This window comes from Clytia hemisphaerica, unplaced genomic scaffold (genome assembly GCF_902728285.1).
Source record: "Clytia hemisphaerica strain Z4C2 unplaced genomic scaffold, Clytia hemisphaerica genome assembly, whole genome shotgun sequence".
In the NCBI taxonomy this organism is placed as follows: domain Eukaryota; kingdom Metazoa; phylum Cnidaria; class Hydrozoa; order Leptothecata; family Clytiidae; genus Clytia; species Clytia hemisphaerica.
Genome location: NW_027103728.1, coordinates 361,888 through 381,271, shown reverse-complemented (window position 1 = coordinate 381,271; position 19,384 = coordinate 361,888). Strand labels below are relative to the sequence as shown.

The window sequence follows — 19,384 nt, the reverse complement described above, 5'->3', positions numbered from 1 at the left end:
ACTCTCTTTTAATTGTTTGGTTCGTGACATTGCTTGTTTACTTTTTTAGGTAGTGAAAGATCTTGAATAGGTGAAATTGTCGTTCGATGTGAGGAGACAAACTTATTTATTCTAGTAGTAGCAAAGAATTCGCATTTTATTGCTATAAATTGAACTGTAATTGGGTTTGGGTTTAGAGCCACTCTCAATAAATGTTTAGTTCGCGTCCTGCTTTGTTTACATTTTTCAGTTCGGAGCACTATGTAGAAATCGCACGGGAAATTTTTTTTGCACGTGTACTCTTAGTTCGGGACACTAGTAACTTTTTACCGTCCCCAGACTCTTTCTAAATTTTACGAACGCGGTCAGGAGAAATTCCGTAATCCAAAGGTTCCAGATGTTAAAATATGCCCGACCTTCAGAAGGCGGTCAATGAAAAATCTCGTATAGTAAAGATTACATCATAAATAGCATAATTAGTATAATTATGCTATTGTTTGGGTCTCCAACCCTAACCCTAACTGGAATGATCGATATTCTTATAAAAAATGTTTCTTATAAAACATCGATATTTATAAGCAGTGTTTCTTATAAAACATCGATATTCCTATAAAAAATGTTTCTTCCTAATTATTTGAGAGATCTTTAAGTTTCATTAAATTTAAATCTAAAATTTGAATGGTTTGAGGTTAATACGTTCATTGGATTTTTAAACATTTTTAAGAAAATTTTGACTTAATATCTGATGTTTTTGAGTTTATATGCTGAAAATGTGGGCAAAATATCCAATATATCCTCCAATCTTTAATGGGATCTTCCAGAAAGTTGTTTTACATGGGGGGTTGGAGGATATATTGGATATTTTGTCCGGGGGGTAGTGAAAAATCTGCAAAATTTGCCTTGCTTAAGGGGAAAATTTGCTCTGCTTAATTAGGGGTAATTTTGAGGGCCAACTGATGGTTCTCCGGGGGGTAAGATCTGTTGTCTGGGGGTCATAATTGTCCGAGGAGTAACTTTCCAAAAAATGTCATATCCTCCAGCCCCATGTTCAAATTTTTCTTCTGGAAAAGCCCAATACCACAATTCAAAAATTTGACGGAACTTCTCCGCCATTGATTACCTTCCCGTTGAGAAAACTGTTCTACACTTGGGATTTTCTTTGGCTGTAAAAAGCGAAAGATTTTTTCATTCTTATCAGTATACATTTTGCTTGATGAAAAACGTCACAAGAAAAAATATTCTGACTGATGTTACACGCTTTTTTTAATAAGAATGGTGTTTTTTCAATTCATCATGTATACTCTTAACCCACGCTAAGCTCGAAAGGAGCCACCAATTTCGCACCAAAGATGATTGATAGTCGGCCTTTGAAGCGCCCCTTCCCAAATCGAGTTCAACTACCTTTGCGCGTAAAATTAAAAATTTTATTTATGTTTCGTTTGGAACTGCTGCAATCCCCGAAAACGAGGGCTAGGTTACCAGGCCTCCCGCTGCAAAATCCTTGACGCGGTATTGCAAAATCCCGTAATCTAAACCTTCCCGACCTTCAGAGCTTTAGCGTGTCGGATGAAAATAGCGAGGTTAAGCAAGTATTTATTTTAGACCGGAAAGTGCGATACCGTAGGCCTGTACATAACTTGCCAAAGCAAACCATGCAAATGAAATCTTATGTATAGGCCTACGGTATCGCGCTTTACGGTCTAAATAAAACTTGCTTAACCTCACTAATGTCTGCATCGGGTGCCAGATAAGACTGATGAAGCGAAACAAGGGCTGGCGATTGAATCGCTCGCCAAAATATTGGGCTTTTCCAGAAAAGATTTTTTACCCCCACTGTTGAGGATATTAATTTTTCGAAGTATCGAACCCCGGGATATCCTACTTTATTAGTAAAGACCCCCTGAATATCCACACTTAAAAATATGCTCAACCCCCTGGATATCCTCTCTTATAAAGATGCTTACACCTGGATATCGTATTTTTTACTTGAAAAGACACTTTAACCCCTGGATATCCGCTCCCTTGTAGATATTTAACCCCCTGGATATCCACTTTTGAACAAAAATCGCCAACCCCCTGGATATCCGAGCCATGTCATGCATTATTCAGTATTTTTAAAGAGTTACAATATTTGACATCTCTATGACAGTCAATGCATTCTCCTGAATAATTCAACTAATATGATTTATTTATAAATTTCATAAGGGCCCATTCAATATGCGATTCATTTCTTAAAGAAATTTGTCCAATTGAACTAAATAAACTGACCTTCACATATTTTTCTTAACTTTTTTAACTTTCTTAACTTTCTTAACAGTTTTGATTTGTATTTGAAAAACTTGGGCAAAATGGCTGATTTCGTCCGTATTGGCTTTTTCTATGGATCTTTCTGTTTTATCTTTATGATAACCGTAGAAATAATTGCACATCAACAACATTTGACATTCACTGATGTTCACAAAAACAAAAGATTGCTGAGTCGGCAAATAATCGCAGCTCCCTCAGATACCTCCGGTAATCCAGTAAAATGTATGACTCACTGTCTTGCGAACAGAGACAAATGCAAGTCTATCAACGTCAATAAGGAGCTAGGGAAATGTGAGCTGTTGGGACAGTCGACGGTTGATGGATTGAAATTAACAATAGAAGAGGGATGGATATATTACGGACCCAAAGAACCGGTACATCTTTCTATATAAGATAAAAAACTTTAAGCTTGGCCACAAGCTAGAAATAAATTAGGAACAACTAGGGGCAACTGAGGAAGATTCTTATTAAAAAAGAAAGTATTTGATATTTCAGAATTAATTTTGATAGGGGATGTAGGGTTTCAATTTTCTAAAAAAAGCTTCAGAAATCCAATGATTGGATTAATCTCTAGGCATTCAAATTTTTGATTGAAATTTAATGAAGTTTCCTTAGACGGCGAAAGGCGTATATATACGTCTTGAAAAGGTCATTTTACCGATACACAGTCTTTTGGGCATAACTCCTGACCACTTGAGATTCAGAGAAAAAAATCTGCTATTTTTTGTAGCTGAGAGAAAGAGCTCTCCAACGATACCAAAGTTGATACCTTAATCATTTGTCCTGGGCAAGAAATGGCTTTTGAAAGAATAAATTTCCAGAAAAAAATGATGAACTCTGTTGGCATTTTTCAAAAAAGTTAGCGGCTTTGAAAATTTAAAGATCTCTCATATAAAATTTACTAATCAAGCTAATCAAGCTAATCAAGTTTCTAAAACTCAAACTCAAAGACGAGGGTACATGCTTTTTTTTTATAAGAACGTTGTTTTTGCATTTCATAATGGATATTCTTAACCTTTTGGCGAAAATCATCCAAAAATATTCTTACGGTATTCTTAGGTAAGATCGAAATTGGCAATCTACAGGTTAAAATGCATTTAAAATGGCATTCTTAGGTTCAGTTGCTAAATTCTATGATGGTGATATTCTTACCATATTCTTAATTTTTTGGCCATTTTCATCATTGACATTCTTATAAAGTGTATTCTTATAAAAAAAAGTGTGTAACTCTCGAACTGGAATTTTATACACGATACGCATCCCTTATATCAAAACATACCAGAGGGGATGCGTGCAGCCTACAGTCTGCTGGAGTAAATCCATCCAGAGAATTTTACTTTCAAATATTATATATCTCTCTCTCTCTCTTCAGTACGATGGATGTCATATAGCAACCTCAATGATCGGACAAAAGTATTGTTGTCCCAGGGGAAAATTTGGTGACAAGTGCCAGTATATAGGTGAAATATCTGTTTGTTTTTTGTGACAAAATTCGCACGTAATCAAAGTTTGTATTGTTAGTCAAAGGTTTTGATATGTTATGCCAAGTACTCAAGTCTGTTCCTGGCAATGATGGTTACAGATGACGGCCTTTAAAATTATTTAATAATGGAGTGAGCAGAATTCTTTTTTGCCATTATTCCTTTTTGGGCCTACCCCGGTGGAGGTCCTATAATTTAACCGTTGTATGTTTATTCGTTCGTTCGTTAGTTACCAGCTTTTCTCGATATTGGCTCATTAGTGTTTTCTGATTTTTGTACAAAGATGCATAACGGCTAAAAACGGGTTTTTCTGACTAATTGAAAAATTTGATCATTAATTTTTTCTGATTTTTTGCATGAAAGTAGGGTACCATCATAGGTAAAAGATGGTCAAGCAGATTTTTGGAGAAAATTTTGTTGGCTAAAAAAACGCATGTTTATCTATAAGAATTACAATTAATAAGTGTACAGAGGCGATTCTATAGCCTCTGTACTACGCCCAGAAACCACCTTCCACGCCCGTAACGCCCTCGTTACGGTTGAATAAACTTGAAAGTGTTTTACTCTGCTCAGATCGCCTGATCTGGGAGTCTAGTTTCGGATATGATCGGAGTCGGTGGTTTCTGGAATGCGTCAGGTAAGATCTCTTTTAATTGTAAGATATAGCTAGCACAGAAATACGTACAGTCTCCCCTTCTCTGTTTGATGTCTGGACTAGTCCTCCACCCGTTAATAATGTGGTGTCGACTTAGGCCTGGGCCGGCATCGCATTATTACAAATGGCGCCCAACGTAATTAAAGATCCCGGAGCTTATTTAGAAATTTTTTTTACAGGGTTTTATTTTTGAAAGACGTAATTTTTCGGCTCCTTAATAAAACAGAAAAAATAATAATAAAACCGACTTCCTTAAGCACTAATGGAAGGGGTTTTCGTTTGGTTTCATCGATCTTCTGGGTCTGTATCTACATAACGTAGCGATATAGTATCTGGAGCGCACTATATCGGTGTCATCCGACTTTTTTTATCCTCAAAGATTTTGAAAAAAATTAGTAAGAAAAAAACACTTTTAATGTGCGCACGGGTTATAGACTACTCCAACAAGGTCGAGGCAATGACGGGCGTCTTGTATATAAGGAGAACTACCCAAGGGACACACTGCCCGTTCCAGTGTAACTATAACATGTTGATTGAATAGGAGGTTAGATGGTTGTGTGAGAGAGTAGAGAGAGTTATTTAGGTGTCACATGTACAAATATAAATTAACGATTATTTTTTTCTTTCAGCAGACAGTGGGGCAGTCTAGAAAGTTGAGTGAATGTGAGAAGCGCGCGCTATATAAGTTTAAAGCTCAGAATGATGTCTCGAGGCAATGAGAGTTATGACGAGTGTGGGGGATTATTGAGTTATTTGGAAATATTGAATTGAGTTATGAATTACAGAGTTATATAGAAGATTATTTGAGTTATGAATAGAGTATTGCGATTTTTTTGGACCACGTGTGACCATAGCTTAGCGCCCGAGCGTGGAACAGTCACGTTGGTGGATAATAGAAATTTAATGAGATATATAGGAATCATGATGGAGGTTTAGTAGATATACGTATTTAGGTTTTCGAGAAATTTCGGAGAAAATCGAATTGCAAATTTGCAGAGAAAATTAGTTGTACAGAATATGCGCAGTTCTGTACATGAAAATAGAAACACTGTTTGGTATGATAAACAAGCTAAAAATAGAATTGATGAAAGATGAACAAGATTAGCTCATGACCAAACAAAGTAACAGAAGATTGTTGAGATTGTTTCGCAGCGATCCCTTTAATTTTTGTTTATACACAAGCAAAGTTACTGAGTTTGTTGGGCCAACCATGAAGTTTTTTGTGCAACAAGCGAATGATTGATTGTGAGTGAACAAAAATTAAAGTGAATGCTGAATAAGAGTATTGAAATTAGTGGAGTAGAATGACCTGAATCGACCTTCTTTGCGAAGTAGATTTCTTCTGGATAGGATTCAACTGAAATTTTCGTTGTTTTTTATTGGTTATTTCGTTGAAATTTTTTTGGAAAAATTTTTTTACCTGGAGTTATTAGTTGTTGTTTTTTTTGGTGTTGACGAAATCTGATTGGTGGAATCGATACCAGCCCGTCAATCGGACACAGGGACTACACGGAAAAGAACAACCAGGACGTCAAGGTACACTTATAGTGTGTTTGATAGCGATTATAGTAGGTTTACGTTGTTGAGATTAGGGCCAAAAGTGATTCACAAAAGCAACCGCTTCCTCGTAATAAAAAAAAAGTGAGACAGGGGTGCCTGCCACGCATCTTATAAAAAAGATTAAGAAACTGTTTTGTTACAGCGTCCCATGAACGACGATCTTAGCTTTTCTCCCTTGCTAGGTTTTGAACGGTCCAGCTCCCCCAACAGCTTAGAAGAGGACCACTATATAATGGCGAATACTGAAGGGATTGCGCCCCGCGAAGACGCTACACCTGAACTCCCAAACGATGAGGTTCTTAGGAGCCTTACTAACGCGTTAAAATATGTTTCAAAAAGTAAACGGCCAGCGGCCCCTAAGTTTAGCGTTGCTATTTTTTCGGGAAACGATAACGAGGACCCAGTGGCTTTTGTGAAACGGTTTAGGCTTCTAGCTAAGGCTCAGATATGGGACGATAATGAGTCCCTTGAATATCTCTCGGTATACGTGGCGGGAAGGGCCGCGCGTTGGCTCGAGGACCTTCCGGCTACGGATAAAACAAGCTTGGAGAACGTTTTGAAGCTTTTCCTCGAAAAGTTCAAAACCGTTTTTACCCTTTCGAGCCTAGAAAGGATAAAGATGTTAGAGAAAGAGTCGGTAGGGGACTACGCCGACAGATTTTGGACTCAGTTCTCCAACGGGGATTCACACGATGGCACGTTTCTCATGGATCTTTTCATATCAGGACTGACTGAAAAGATGAGGAACATGGTTGTGTGTGGATCGCCGAAGACGGCCAGGGAAGCAGAGGATCTCGCGAGAAGGTGCTATCTGACGGCTTACAAGCCCTCAGATGCTGCTACTGCGAGATCGGATGTAACGATGGACACGCTGAAAGACATTGTTACAAAACTTTCGGAGGCTCAGATCAGGGCTGAAGATCGACGAAATAGTGGCCATAACAAGTTTCGACCTAGTGGTCGGCAGTTTAGAAGTTATGGGAGAGGAGGCGGCCATGACCGTCAGTGGAATGGACAAGGTCCAACTAACGGTGGGAGAATGAATGAGTGGCAGAGGAATACGCCAAGAAAAGCCGGGCCGATCATCAGTCACTGTTGGAAGCTCATTTAGCCGCAACGGTAGATTTAACATTTTCCCACTTCAGGGCAATATGGCATCAGATATGCCGAGTAAACAAACAGTTAAAGAAAATAAAGAATTGGGCAGTCAGGAATTTCCCTTCATCCACCCAGAGTTTGATGTCGGACAGTTCAGGGTTGGTGATGACCAGCATCGGTGATGCGGTAATGACATATAAGTGCAAAAGGGTTAAGTCCTACATGGTGCACTGGGACAGAAAAATCAAAGGAAAATGCTTTCAGCACTTTCCTGTCTACCTACGAAATGAGAATAAAACCGTCTTCCTCAGGGTGGAGGATCGGAATCTCCTACCGAAATCACGACAAATAAATTGCACAAAAAGGGAAAAGCACACAGTTGTGATTTCTAAAAGTAAAAGGGTATACCACATTGACCATAAAGGGAAAGTAGATATATTAAGGTCAAAATTGAGAGACCGAATTCGATTCCCCGATATGTTGAACCCTCCCAGAGGATTCAACACAAAGATCGTCTTAGAGAACCCGGTTATACTAGATCAGCCTAGTCTACTACAAATGATGGCAGAAAGTGAATTTACACTTGGAGAATTAGTTAAACTTCACCAAGGTGCGACCAAGTCAGGGTCAATAATTGAGGGAATCGGATTGGGCCTCGCAAGCGTCCTAGAAGCTGCAGGTAATGCAGGGGACAAGGTAATATCTAGCTTAGGGACGGCATTGAAGGATACCTTCAATGGCGCCGGAAATGGAGGAGCAACCCTTGTCAAGGCAATAGGCGAGGGTACAGCAGATGTAATAGACAGTACAGGTACAGCGGTCAAGAATTCCTTAACGGGTGTCTCCTACGTTTTTAAGGAGATATTCGGGGGTATTCCGGGTCTGCTCATCTGGGTCGTCTTGCTGCCATTGGGGGGTTACATAATCTACCTAAGGGCCACGGGACAACTTGGAAACTGCGTTTGTGCAGGGTGTAGACAGGGAGTGGATCTAACACCGGAGAAGAAAACAGAAGCAGAAGTCCCTGAGAGGCCAGATTCCCCGATGACACTAGAAAAGAGGATGGCTGAACCTTTCCCAATGACTGAACCTTTCCCAATGGATGAACCATTCCCAATATATGCGACCATGAGCGGGCCCCCAAAAGAAGCGACCGTAGAAACAACGGTCTTAAAAAGAAATAGGGACCACATAAAACGCAGGCGACAAATAGATCACAGACGTCTTAACAAGGCGATCACGTACCTCGACGCCCAGACTCTTTTCACCGGAAAAGATACCTAGGTTTGCATTAAAATATTTAGTAATTTTTCTACCTTTCATAATACATTTTTAAATCATACATAAAATACGAAACAAACAAGACGTCTACAACAAACCAGTTTATGGTAGTAGAATAGCAACCAAACACTTAAAACACCCCGAGTAGATTAGCACACTGGTGGGTGTTGATTAAGAAATTAGTGACCCCTAGAAAGGTCAATTGGAGAGCGGTCTATGTCGAAAATTAAGGCCAGAAATCTCATCGCGACGAAAATACAACTGTATTTTGTATACTATCAAATCGAAGAAACGTTTTTTTTCTATCATAATGGCACGACAAGGAGCAGTTTGGGAAGAGGTTTGTCCGTTCTTGGGAGGAAACGATTTTTCAACTCTGTTTTCGAGTCCCGCTGGTTTAACAAGATTAATGGCTACATTCCGAAATAGAGTCCCACAGGACAACAGCGCTTGGGCCCCGGGGGAGTGGAAAACAAAATGTTTGAATTAACACTAAAACAACTTTTTTCAGTATCATATTTACAGCTCGTCAACGAGCTACTGCTTCCTCTTTTAGCAAATAAGATAGGAGTCACGGAAGCAGACGCAACGGTGGCAATCAATAGACTATGGTTTGAGAGGGTTGAGGCAGCAGTTGGTCTAGGTCAAATTTACGATGAAAGACTGTCCTCAACCCGCTTCCAAGGATATTTGGAGTCTGCGAAGCCTCCAATTATGCGTTCCAGAGGAGAGAAACGCTCGTACAGAAAGATCCGTAAGTATGTCCGCCGAGGATACGTCCGGAACCCCAAACGAAAGACGAGGAATTCAGGAGTAAGTGATTAAATTTTATCTGATTTTTGTATGCGAACCTTTCGGAAGAAACTAAACAACAATTTCAATTTTGGTTATAATTTTATTAGTGTAAACAAAAAAAAAAAAAAAAAAAAAAACATTAGTCTTCGCCTTCGGTTCACCAGGTGCCTGAAAAAAAATGAAGAAAAAAGACAGCATTAGTAAATACAGAACAATCATTGTCTATGAATGTATTAATAATCACAATTACTTGCAGTTTTCGAAGCACAAAGGTAGACCTACAGAAGGGACACAGAGGTGTAAGTATAGCTATTTCTTTAATCCAATTTGAATTTTTTGAGTTTTTTAATTTTGCGTTAGATAGTCGTAATACGGACACGCACCCTCAGCCTTCACACGCCATGTGTTCTTGTCCCAAAGAGAATTTTTTATTGGAATTGAGAAATTTTGCACTAGTGCTAGAAATATTTTTGAGACTTAGAAATTCGATTTTTTTCCTACGCGTCTAATAGGAAACGAGGGTATAATCGGGACAGGAACACAGGCACTAGGTAATAGATTTTTTTGATATAACGGCATTTTGAATTATTTTATATACGTAGACAGTAACGGGGAGAGACCTATTTTGTGGGAAGTTTTGTGTGCCTCCAAAACATCGAAAATCTTACCTTGAGGTGAAAATTCCAAGTGTGAAACGCGTCATCGATTTAAAAATTGGTGTGCCTGAAAAAATAAAAAAATAATGAGATAGGTTCTACATAAATAGAATAAAGCCTGACTAGGAATTCACAGACGAGCGATAGCTATGAGACACGTACTTTTTCTATCAGCCTCGACTAGATCTCACCTAGAGGGGGGAGGGAAGTCTATTGATATAGGTAAAAAGGAGGAGGGCCGTGAAAGTAATTGAAATAGTGTGGAAATGGAGTTGGATGCCAGGCTGGGAAACAGAAATACCAAAACGAAGACTAAACCTTAAACCAACCCAGAAGGACCGACGATGGACGAAACCCCTGAAAGAAGAGAGAGGAAAAGAAACCACTTACCGGAAGACAATAGCAGCAGACGATATCTTCGTAGCCGCGCCAAACTCGGCCACAACACCTGGTGGCCAAGACTGATCCATTTATATCCTCAAAGTGCTTTGGGTGCAAACACCCGGGGCACATTGCGATGTTTGTAGAGTGACAATTGACGCATTGCCACACGGCGTTCCAACGCCCGTTCACTGGAACCAAGGTTACTGTGCACAGTCGATCCATCTTCACGGGTATCCAAGAAATAATCAAAGAATATAACTGCTAAAAGAAACTATACTCTCCGTACAGCCACAACGATTGGTTGAAAGCAATCTACCAATCAAATACCACCAAGTACCCATTACAAGTAATGCCGAACAACACAACAACAATGATATGTTTTCAGTAACAATGAATAAGTTTCCCGCGGGACAGTCTCTGTGCAGTCACCACGATTGGTTGAAAAGAACCTACCAATCAGATACCGCCAAGCAACATTTAAAAATAATACCGAACAACACAACAAAATGAACTATTTTGAAAACAAAAAACGAAGAACTTTCCCACGAGAAAACAACAGTGCTACCATGGTTTCCACCCTCCCTTCCAATCAACCATCACCATAGACAACAGACAATTTCTATCCTAGCCTTGGCACAAAGAGAGACACTATTCTGGGGTCATTTAGACCCCGTAGAGTAGAAATGATATGGTTCATGTTATGTTGATTGGGAAATGTCCACCCTCCTCCCTTATTATACCTCATATTACTTAGGTCATAAGATAAATATGTTCTTGAAAAAAATTATTATTTAAACAGTTAACCTTATATGTTGTGGATTATAGGAATAGTATTTATCATTAGAGTTTAGATTATTTAATGTTTATTTTCATAGTATTTTTAGGATTATTATATAGGATTTGCTATTGTACTGGTTCAGTCGGAAACGCCCTGGTCATCCCAGGTGCTTATTTGAATTGTAGTAGGGGAAACCGCTCCCAACCTGTTTAACAGGGCGGGGAGGGGTGTACAGAGGCGATTCTATAGCCTCTGTACTACGCCCAGAAACCACCTTCCACGCCCGTAACGCCCTCGTTACGGTTGAATAAACTTGAAAGTGTTTTACTCTGCTCAGATCGCCTGATCTGGGAGTCTAGTTTCGGATATGATCGGAGTCGGTGGTTTCTGGAATGCGTCAGGTAAGATCTCTTTTAATTGTAAGATATAGCTAGCACAGAAATACGTACAGTCTCCCCTTCTCTGTTTGATGTCTGGACTAGTCCTCCACCCGTTAATAATGTGGTGTCGACTTAGGCCTGGGCCGGCATCGCATTATTACATAAGCATACATCAATGTTATTAGTCAAATTACTCAATTTTTTTTATGAGACAGATGTTTTTTTGCTCATGAGGGCTTACGCTTAAAGAATATGTGTGTTAAGACATGAAATTTTGGTTGTTTGGCGTGTTTTTATATAGAAAAACTGACCAAATTCGAAATTTTTTTTTAAGCACATTACCAATTACTTAGGTATTAGCTTTTCTCGAGATTGGCTCTTTCATTCTTTATGATTTTTTGCACAAAGATGCATAATTATAAACCCTCGAATGTCACGGAGCTCGATTTTCGAAAGAAAAAAATTTGGGGGCAAATTTGGGCCAAAAACGGCTAAAAACGGGTTTTTTGGACTTTGTGAACTATTGGATCATTGTTATTTTCTGAATTTTTGCATGAAAGGAGGTAAAAAGATGGCTTTAAATAGATTTTTGTAAAAAAATAATTTTTCAGCTCAAAAAACGCATCTATATCATAAGAATCACTATTAATAAGCATATACATCAATGTTCTTAAAATAAGTGCCGTAGCAACTGGGGGGGGAGCAAGGGGAGGCTATGCCCCCCCCCCCCAATAACTTTTTCAAAAATGGTTATTTTGCAAAATGCAAAGTTTTTCTTTTTTAATTTGTCATAATTGTCTTTATGTGTATGTTTTGAGTGTATTTTTAAGCAATCTAGAGCTCAAATTTTCAAAATCCCCCCCCCCCTCGGGCCAAACCATGGTTGGCCCTCGCGGTGTCACTAAACTTCAGCCCCCCCCCCCAATATGAAAATGCTTCCTACGGCACTGTAAAATTACTGAATTTTTTTTTATGAGATATGTTTTTTTGCTCACAAAGTCTTGAATATGAAAGAATATTTCAAGAGCATGAAAATTTGGTTTCTGAACGTTTTTTTTTATAAGAAACAAACGACTAATTTTAATAGATCGTCACTATTTGTGTTCTGAATGATATCAATTATATATGTGTTAAATGTATAACCAGGTAGGTCCATAAAAGTATCACTTGTTATGACAATGATTGCTCTCCATTTCAATTTCAAATTTCTCTCGAATGTGCTTTTCCAGAAAAGAATTTAATATAGGGGTGGAGGATATAACAATTTTCAGTGATTAACGGACATTTTCTGGAAGAGCCCAATATATACAGCATCACAAACTCAGTTGAAGATTTTCAAAATTACAGCGTTTTTCCCGGTGAATATAGTATATAGTGTAGTTTCCAAGTGAGAGGGATGAGTTTTTGTTTTTCTTTGCTGGGGACGTTTTATTGACCGACTTTTTCATGTCATTTGGGAATATGCTATATACAAACAAAGAAAATTAATACACGAAAGAGCGTCAAATTAAAAAGCTTTAGGAAATTTTATATTGTCTGTTATAAGAACAGTTCGTAAGATTACAGAAGAGCTCTTAACAGGTCTTTCATACGCCAATAGGCTTTTTTCGTAAATTGTCTTGAGTACAACGTACAACTGCCTTATTTTGAAACTATTACCAAGGTGATGAAATCCCTTGAGCCTTCAAATTTTACTTTTATAAATAGAGTAAACTTTTTATTAACTATTTTGGGAATCAATTACCAGCAATAGCAATATTTTGAAAACGAGGTAATCGTTGCTCGTGATGACGTTATTTATGAAAAGGTCTATTTCTATATTGTAGAAAATGATAATGTTCTTATTAAATTTTTCCTATTTCTTTTAAGCGACGTGTGCGAACAAATACCATGGCATTTGTCACAATTCTGATGGAAACGTCCAAACTTCCGGAAAACAATTTTTGGGCAATTTCAAATCCGCTTATAAGTGTTTTCAACAATGCAAAAAGTAACGATTTTTAATAACTTGACCCATTAAAAGGGAAATTCCCACGAAATCTTATACCCACAAATGACTTAGAATATATCCTGGAAGTCTATGAACCCCTCTAGAATTGAGAAATTCGATTACATTGAACCCCGGGGGGGGGGGTACTAAGGCAAGATGGGTTACGGGGATGCTCCGCTGGTCAGGGTACCTTTTTTAACCTCCACGAGTCCCAGGCAGGGTTGCAAAAACACCAAAATAAAAAAATCAGTCCCACGTAGGGTGCCTATTTTTGGAAAATGTGGGGAAAAGTAAAAATTTGAGAAAATTTTGGAATTTCAGTCCCATTCAGGGTCACATTTTTCGCAAATTTCGAGTCCCACGTAGGGTCCATTTTTCGAACCTCAGCGGAGCATTCCCGTCGGGCGACAAGGGTAGTACCCCCCTCCCCCTGGCATTGAACAGATAGTCCAAAGTGACAAATTTCGAAAACAAGGAAATCACCAAAATTCTCAATATATTTCGACGCAGATTGTAGAAGGATTACATAACAACGAAGGGTTTTACTAACTCACTGATAGACGCAGATACATGGGCCCCGGCGAGCGATTTTGAGTTAGGGGTCAAAAATGTCGTCCACCATGGTTGGGCGAGGAAGAAAACTTTTCACTTTTTACACCCTCAAAACACCTTAAAACGATATCTAATTGGGGAGAATAATAGTTTTTGTGGTTTGATTTGGTCTCAAACAAGCTTAAAATACAATCATGGTCGTAATATTTGAGAAAAAAGGGAAATCCACCGGGAAGTCTTGAAACCACAATCGATTTGTAAGTGCTCTAAAGTAGGTTGGAAGGGTAGAGTTTTAACATGAGACTTAAAGACCTTTAGGATCTGATGATCCTAATGTTCAAAAATGGTCCAATAAGGCTCATAATGTAGCCTGGAGGTCTAAAAACCCGAGCCAAATTGAAATATCCGATTAAATTTGAGAGATGGCCAAAAATCGACTTTCTCGCCCGAACTCCAACTTTCGAAAAACGAGGAAATAGATTTCGACCATGATTGCAGTAACTCTTAAAAACGCGTGACATGGTCTACTAAAAAGTGGGGGGGGGCGTAGAGCCCCTGGCCACCGCCCGATGCAATTCCCGGAGTATCTACCACTACAATGACGCCATCAGTGAATGTTAAAAACTAGAACGACACCACGTTGTATCTCTCCTAGTACATGTTTTTTTAAGCATTGTACTTAGTCTACAAAAAATGTTTTTCCCCTTATTATGGCTGTTCTTATCTGGGATTTTTCGTAATTTTCCCTAAAATTTTTCTAGGGATATAAGGATCCTTGTAAGCATTTTTCAGCCTTATCAAGCTATTGATCTAAGCATATCCGAGCCTGTTTTCGAATTTATTAATGCTTTAAAAAAAACATGTACAAGTTACATTGCATCCGGGGAAAGTGGGAATAAATTTTTAAAAAAATTGAGTGTTCTAGTCATAAAACAAAAAAAACTTCAACCGGCTGAAATTTATCTTAATTTTTTTTCAAACATCAGGCTTGTTATCAAAGATGCTTTGAAATGGACTGCTTGTGAAAGTTACGAAAATTTGAATGGTCATCAATGCAACATACTTTCTAGTGACGTCATGTTGGGCAAACCTACCTCTCTGTATCGTGCGTTTTATTCAACATGTTGGACGTTCAAACAACAATGCAGTGACCCCATTAATCAAAGTAAGGCTTTTTTGGATCATTTCCATGTGCAAAAGTCCAGGGGGAAGTCAGTCAAATTGACCGACGCGTATGATGTGCGGCGGTTAAGGGTATGTTTTTCAAAATAGCAGAAATGAACTGTAAGGGTGGACTTTTGATAAATGCACTGTATGGGTGGAAATCTCAGCAAATCTAGGAAAAATTGCAAATTTTTGCTCGAAAATCTTGATTTTTTTTGCTCTAGAAGATTTTAAAATTTGAAAAAATGCACTGTAAGGGTATGAATTTCACCGATTTTTTTCTGCACTGTAAGGGTGCGATTCTAAAAGCCAATTTTTTGGCCGCATATACCGTCATTTGGTAAACCCACTGCCCCCCGCCCCCGAGCAAAAGTATGATGGATTTACTTTTAGTTGAAATGTGGCACAACTAGTCACTAACACTTAATCTTATTTGTAATTGGGAATTTCGTTTCTCTTTCATATATAGAAAATTCCTCAATACGGTTAAAAAACAAACTAACTCTCTGAAAGGGTCCAGATATCACGAAAACCCAAAATAAACTCCCCTCCCCCATCAAAGCTTCGCGATTTCCTGAAAATTTTGATTACTTAGAAGAATATATAACTCAAAGGGCACCCTAAATGACACATTTCCCCTCCGCCTCATTTCATTGTAAATTCATTAGATTGAAGTGAGTAAGAGTAATTAAATATTTAATTGCAAAAATGACGTTGTGAATTTTAAAAAGACGTTAATAATATGTTGCATTACCTTCTTTTATGAAAAGTGCTTAATGGTTTAAGTTTTACAGTATATGGCCCCCAAAACGGAGACGGCCCCTAAAACGGAGGTTTTCATTAAAATGAAGATTCTGACTTGTAGATTTATCAGAATTAAACGATTTTTGTTTATCTTAAAAGAATGATGGTTATACTTAAAAATGAGCATCTTTTTGCTGGTTTGAGACAGATTCAAAATAACATATTTGCGTCTAAAGGAAATATTTTAACACCAAAATTAGATAAAAATTGCATATAACTCACTCTAGCTCCTTGGATATTGAAAATAAGTTATGAAAACGGGGTATAGGAAACTTTCTACACCTAATGCCGTTCAGAAAATACAAATACATCTGTGACTTTAGAGGCTGGGTAAAAGATATAGCATCTTAAGGTCAACCAGTATTTTGGAGCCCTAGAATCAGCATTGACAAAACCGAAAATTCTAAATATGAGAAAAAGCAAAAAATCTTGGAATTCTATTCCTATCACCTTGAGTTAATAGTTTAAAAATTTTTCGCTGAATCAGCAAAAACGGCAAATTCTGTCATTTTTTTGCAAAATATAGGAGAAAAATATCTTTAAGTAATAGTTATCGGACAGTTGCGAGTACAATATGAGAAATATTTTACGAGTTCCGAGATTTTTCCGTACAAAAATTTTTTATAACCAATCAGATTGGAATATACGGAAAATCCGGAACGAGTAAAATATTTCCATATTGTACGAGCAAATGTCTGATAACTGGTTTATCGGTGACCCAAAAAATGCACTTTTTGTGTTGGAGGACACTTTTGTAGCAAAGTGACGTTAGATTGCTTCTACCGCTACAATGCAACAACATCTTTTCGTCAATTTATATTTTTACATGTAAAATATAAGATATATTGTACTCTTTTTAACCAATCAGATTGCTGATATTTTTTGGATCGCCGATAAAGCTTAATATTTTCAGTTTCAGTTAAGCTTTTTTTCTAAAATTTTCACAGCTTATTCCATACATGAATGGAACTATTTTCAAAAGAGATTTGTTTTCAAAAACTTGATCAAGACGTTGTTAAATCAAAATTGTCATTTTGAAAATTTCTAAATTTTCAGTTTGGACTTTGCAATATCGAAAATCTTGAAATATTTCATAAAGATCATAAATTTTACATCCATTGGGTCGTAAATTTAAGGGAAAACACAAATATGTTCATAGTTTTTCCCCCTATTACCACTGGGCTTGATAATTTGATTTTAACTACACCTCCGTTTTGGGGGCCACAAATCTGCATTTTGACAACCAGGGGTATACTGTAAAAATTTTATCAAATAAATTTATGCCCAAAACCCTCTAAATCATATTTCAAAACTATGGTCAAAATTTTGTATTCATATCGTAAAGATATCTCGAGAAATCGCTAAAATTTCAAACCTCCGTTTTGGGGGCCATTAGAAAAAAAGCTACCTATCTTTAAGCGATTGAAAAATATTGTTGAAATTGAAAATTTTGAAAAAGAACTTCCAGGAAATAAAGTAGAGATGTTAAAGGTTTTCATGCAGCAAACATTTTTGTAAAATCTCTCTTCCTCTAGATTTGAGAGAAATTTCAAATTTGATCGCCGTTTTGTGGGCCACATACTGTAATGGGTAATTAACCTTTTTGTTTCGAAGTTTTCTCAAACTGTCCGCAATAAGAATTGAACTGTTTTAAATTTTTCGGAAAAATTTTCTAAATTAATGCATCAAAAGTTATGGCTGTTTTTCTATGAAAAATCGGGATGAAAAATTGGTCAAAAAGCACTATTTTCAAGATTTTGAGACAAATAAGCTTTTAGAAAAATTTTCCGAAAATCTTTTTTTAGTTCGGTAAAATATACACCATCTACCGCAAAAAATTTTTCATAATGTTTTTTCTTCGCCGAAAATAAGCTCTTCAAAGTTGAAATACTCTTCTTCGCAAAAGTCTTCATTTTCTTCTTCATCTAATGTTCTTAAATTTTCAGACTCAAGGATAATTGGCTTAACATAAAATGTATAACATGTCACAGTTTTGTGTGCTACATCAAGTAGAAATTTATATTTGTACGTGGTAAATATCAGAGCCCTTAAGACTAGATAGATCCCAGCTGGCACACAACGTTGTTTCAACGTTAATCTAACGTTAAATTGACGTTCTGAACATTAGATAAACGTTGAAACAACGTTGTGTGCCAGCTGGGATGCATAACAAACCCGTAAAAATGCTCTATAGCTCCTTAAAATTCAGACTGCAAAAAGTGTACGTACAAGAGTGCGACTAGATTTTTATCATTCCCGGGGAACTTTTCTATTACCACTTTACAAATGAAAAAGCACTCTGCGTAGGTACAAAAATACCTTCAAGTTTTTTGGCGGTCAGTATCAGGGCTGTCACATTCATATGTTCTCGATTTTTATACAATATCTTTGCTGGTATGTTCGTAAAGAAAACAGCGAAAAGATCGCCATGAATGTTTTCCCAGAAATAAGAAAGTTTATTCACCCTACGGTAAAAAACAATTCGTTTTTCAGCCTTTAGCTGTCATTTCATCGATCGCAAAGCTCATAACCCACAGCCTGTTTCTACATTCACCAAAGATTCAAGAGAAGAGTGCGCTGAAGAATGCTACAAACAAAAACAAACATTCAACAAAACCATCAACGCCATACAATACGGCACTGTCACCAGGTAAGCCCTTGACACCACCATCGTATCTTGAGCCCTGCACTCTTTTCTTACCGTATTTACCTATAACAATCCAAATGCTCCCTTAACAATCAAAAAGCACCAAAATCCCAAAAAATTTGCTGCGGTATAGCCACTTTTTTGCGTTTTTGGTGCTTTTGATTGTTATAGGTAATTACGGTAATTAGAGGATAATTTGCCGGTCGTTCGAGAACCTACGCGTAATAAAATCAGCCAAAGATTTTGTCAACAGAACCCACGCCAGCAGCGATACGCACCTTTTCGACCGTAGTCTCGCTGTCAATACAAGCGCGTGCCACTTTAATATTTAATCTACCACCCTAAACTCGATCCAACCCTTTTTTTACACTTTTTTTGTCTTTAGGTGTTAGGGTGGTAAAACGGACAAAAAAATGCCCTTGCGATAATTGGCGGCTACGGTCGAAAAGGTGTTTTCGCAAAAGAAATAAATAATAAATAAATTGATCATCATCAGCATATAACAGAATGCACGAATCCTATGAAAAAGGCTAATGATTCTTAAATCGACCAAATTGCCAATTTTGATATAATTCAGCGGTCGAGAATATTTATAAACTTAGTAAATTTAATTTTGCTTTTTTTGCAAATATGGCTTCATAGCTAATAAAATCCACGATGATGATTTTTCAGATACTGTCAATGTTTGGTTGGTGTAGATGGTATTGAGACAAGCCCTTCAACCTACCCTACCCCTGAAAATCATGAAACATGTATCATTAATCAAGAAAGTTGGTTAAAAGGTACTTTCATTTATACCATCATGAAGGACTTATATAGTGCATTCCCAATTCAGTTGTTGAACTATTACCCTTGTTGGAAAATTTATTGGGA

At 37.5% G+C, this 19,384-nt stretch overlaps 1 protein-coding gene across 1 annotated transcript in view; it reads left to right on the top strand.

Moving 5' to 3' along the window:
* The window catches only part of LOC136804921 (uncharacterized), a 66,281-nt gene that overhangs the window by 24,915 nt on the left and 21,982 nt on the right, over positions 1-19,384 (top strand). The window contains exons 2-6 of the mRNA XM_067061450.1: positions 3,659-3,746; positions 13,224-13,344; positions 14,883-15,061; positions 18,358-18,514; positions 19,184-19,293. Coding sequence (XP_066917551.1) covers positions 3,659-3,746; positions 13,224-13,344; positions 14,883-15,061; positions 18,358-18,514; positions 19,184-19,293 — 655 coding nt within the window. The remainder of the gene's footprint in view (positions 1-3,658; positions 3,747-13,223; positions 13,345-14,882; positions 15,062-18,357; positions 18,515-19,183; positions 19,294-19,384) is intronic.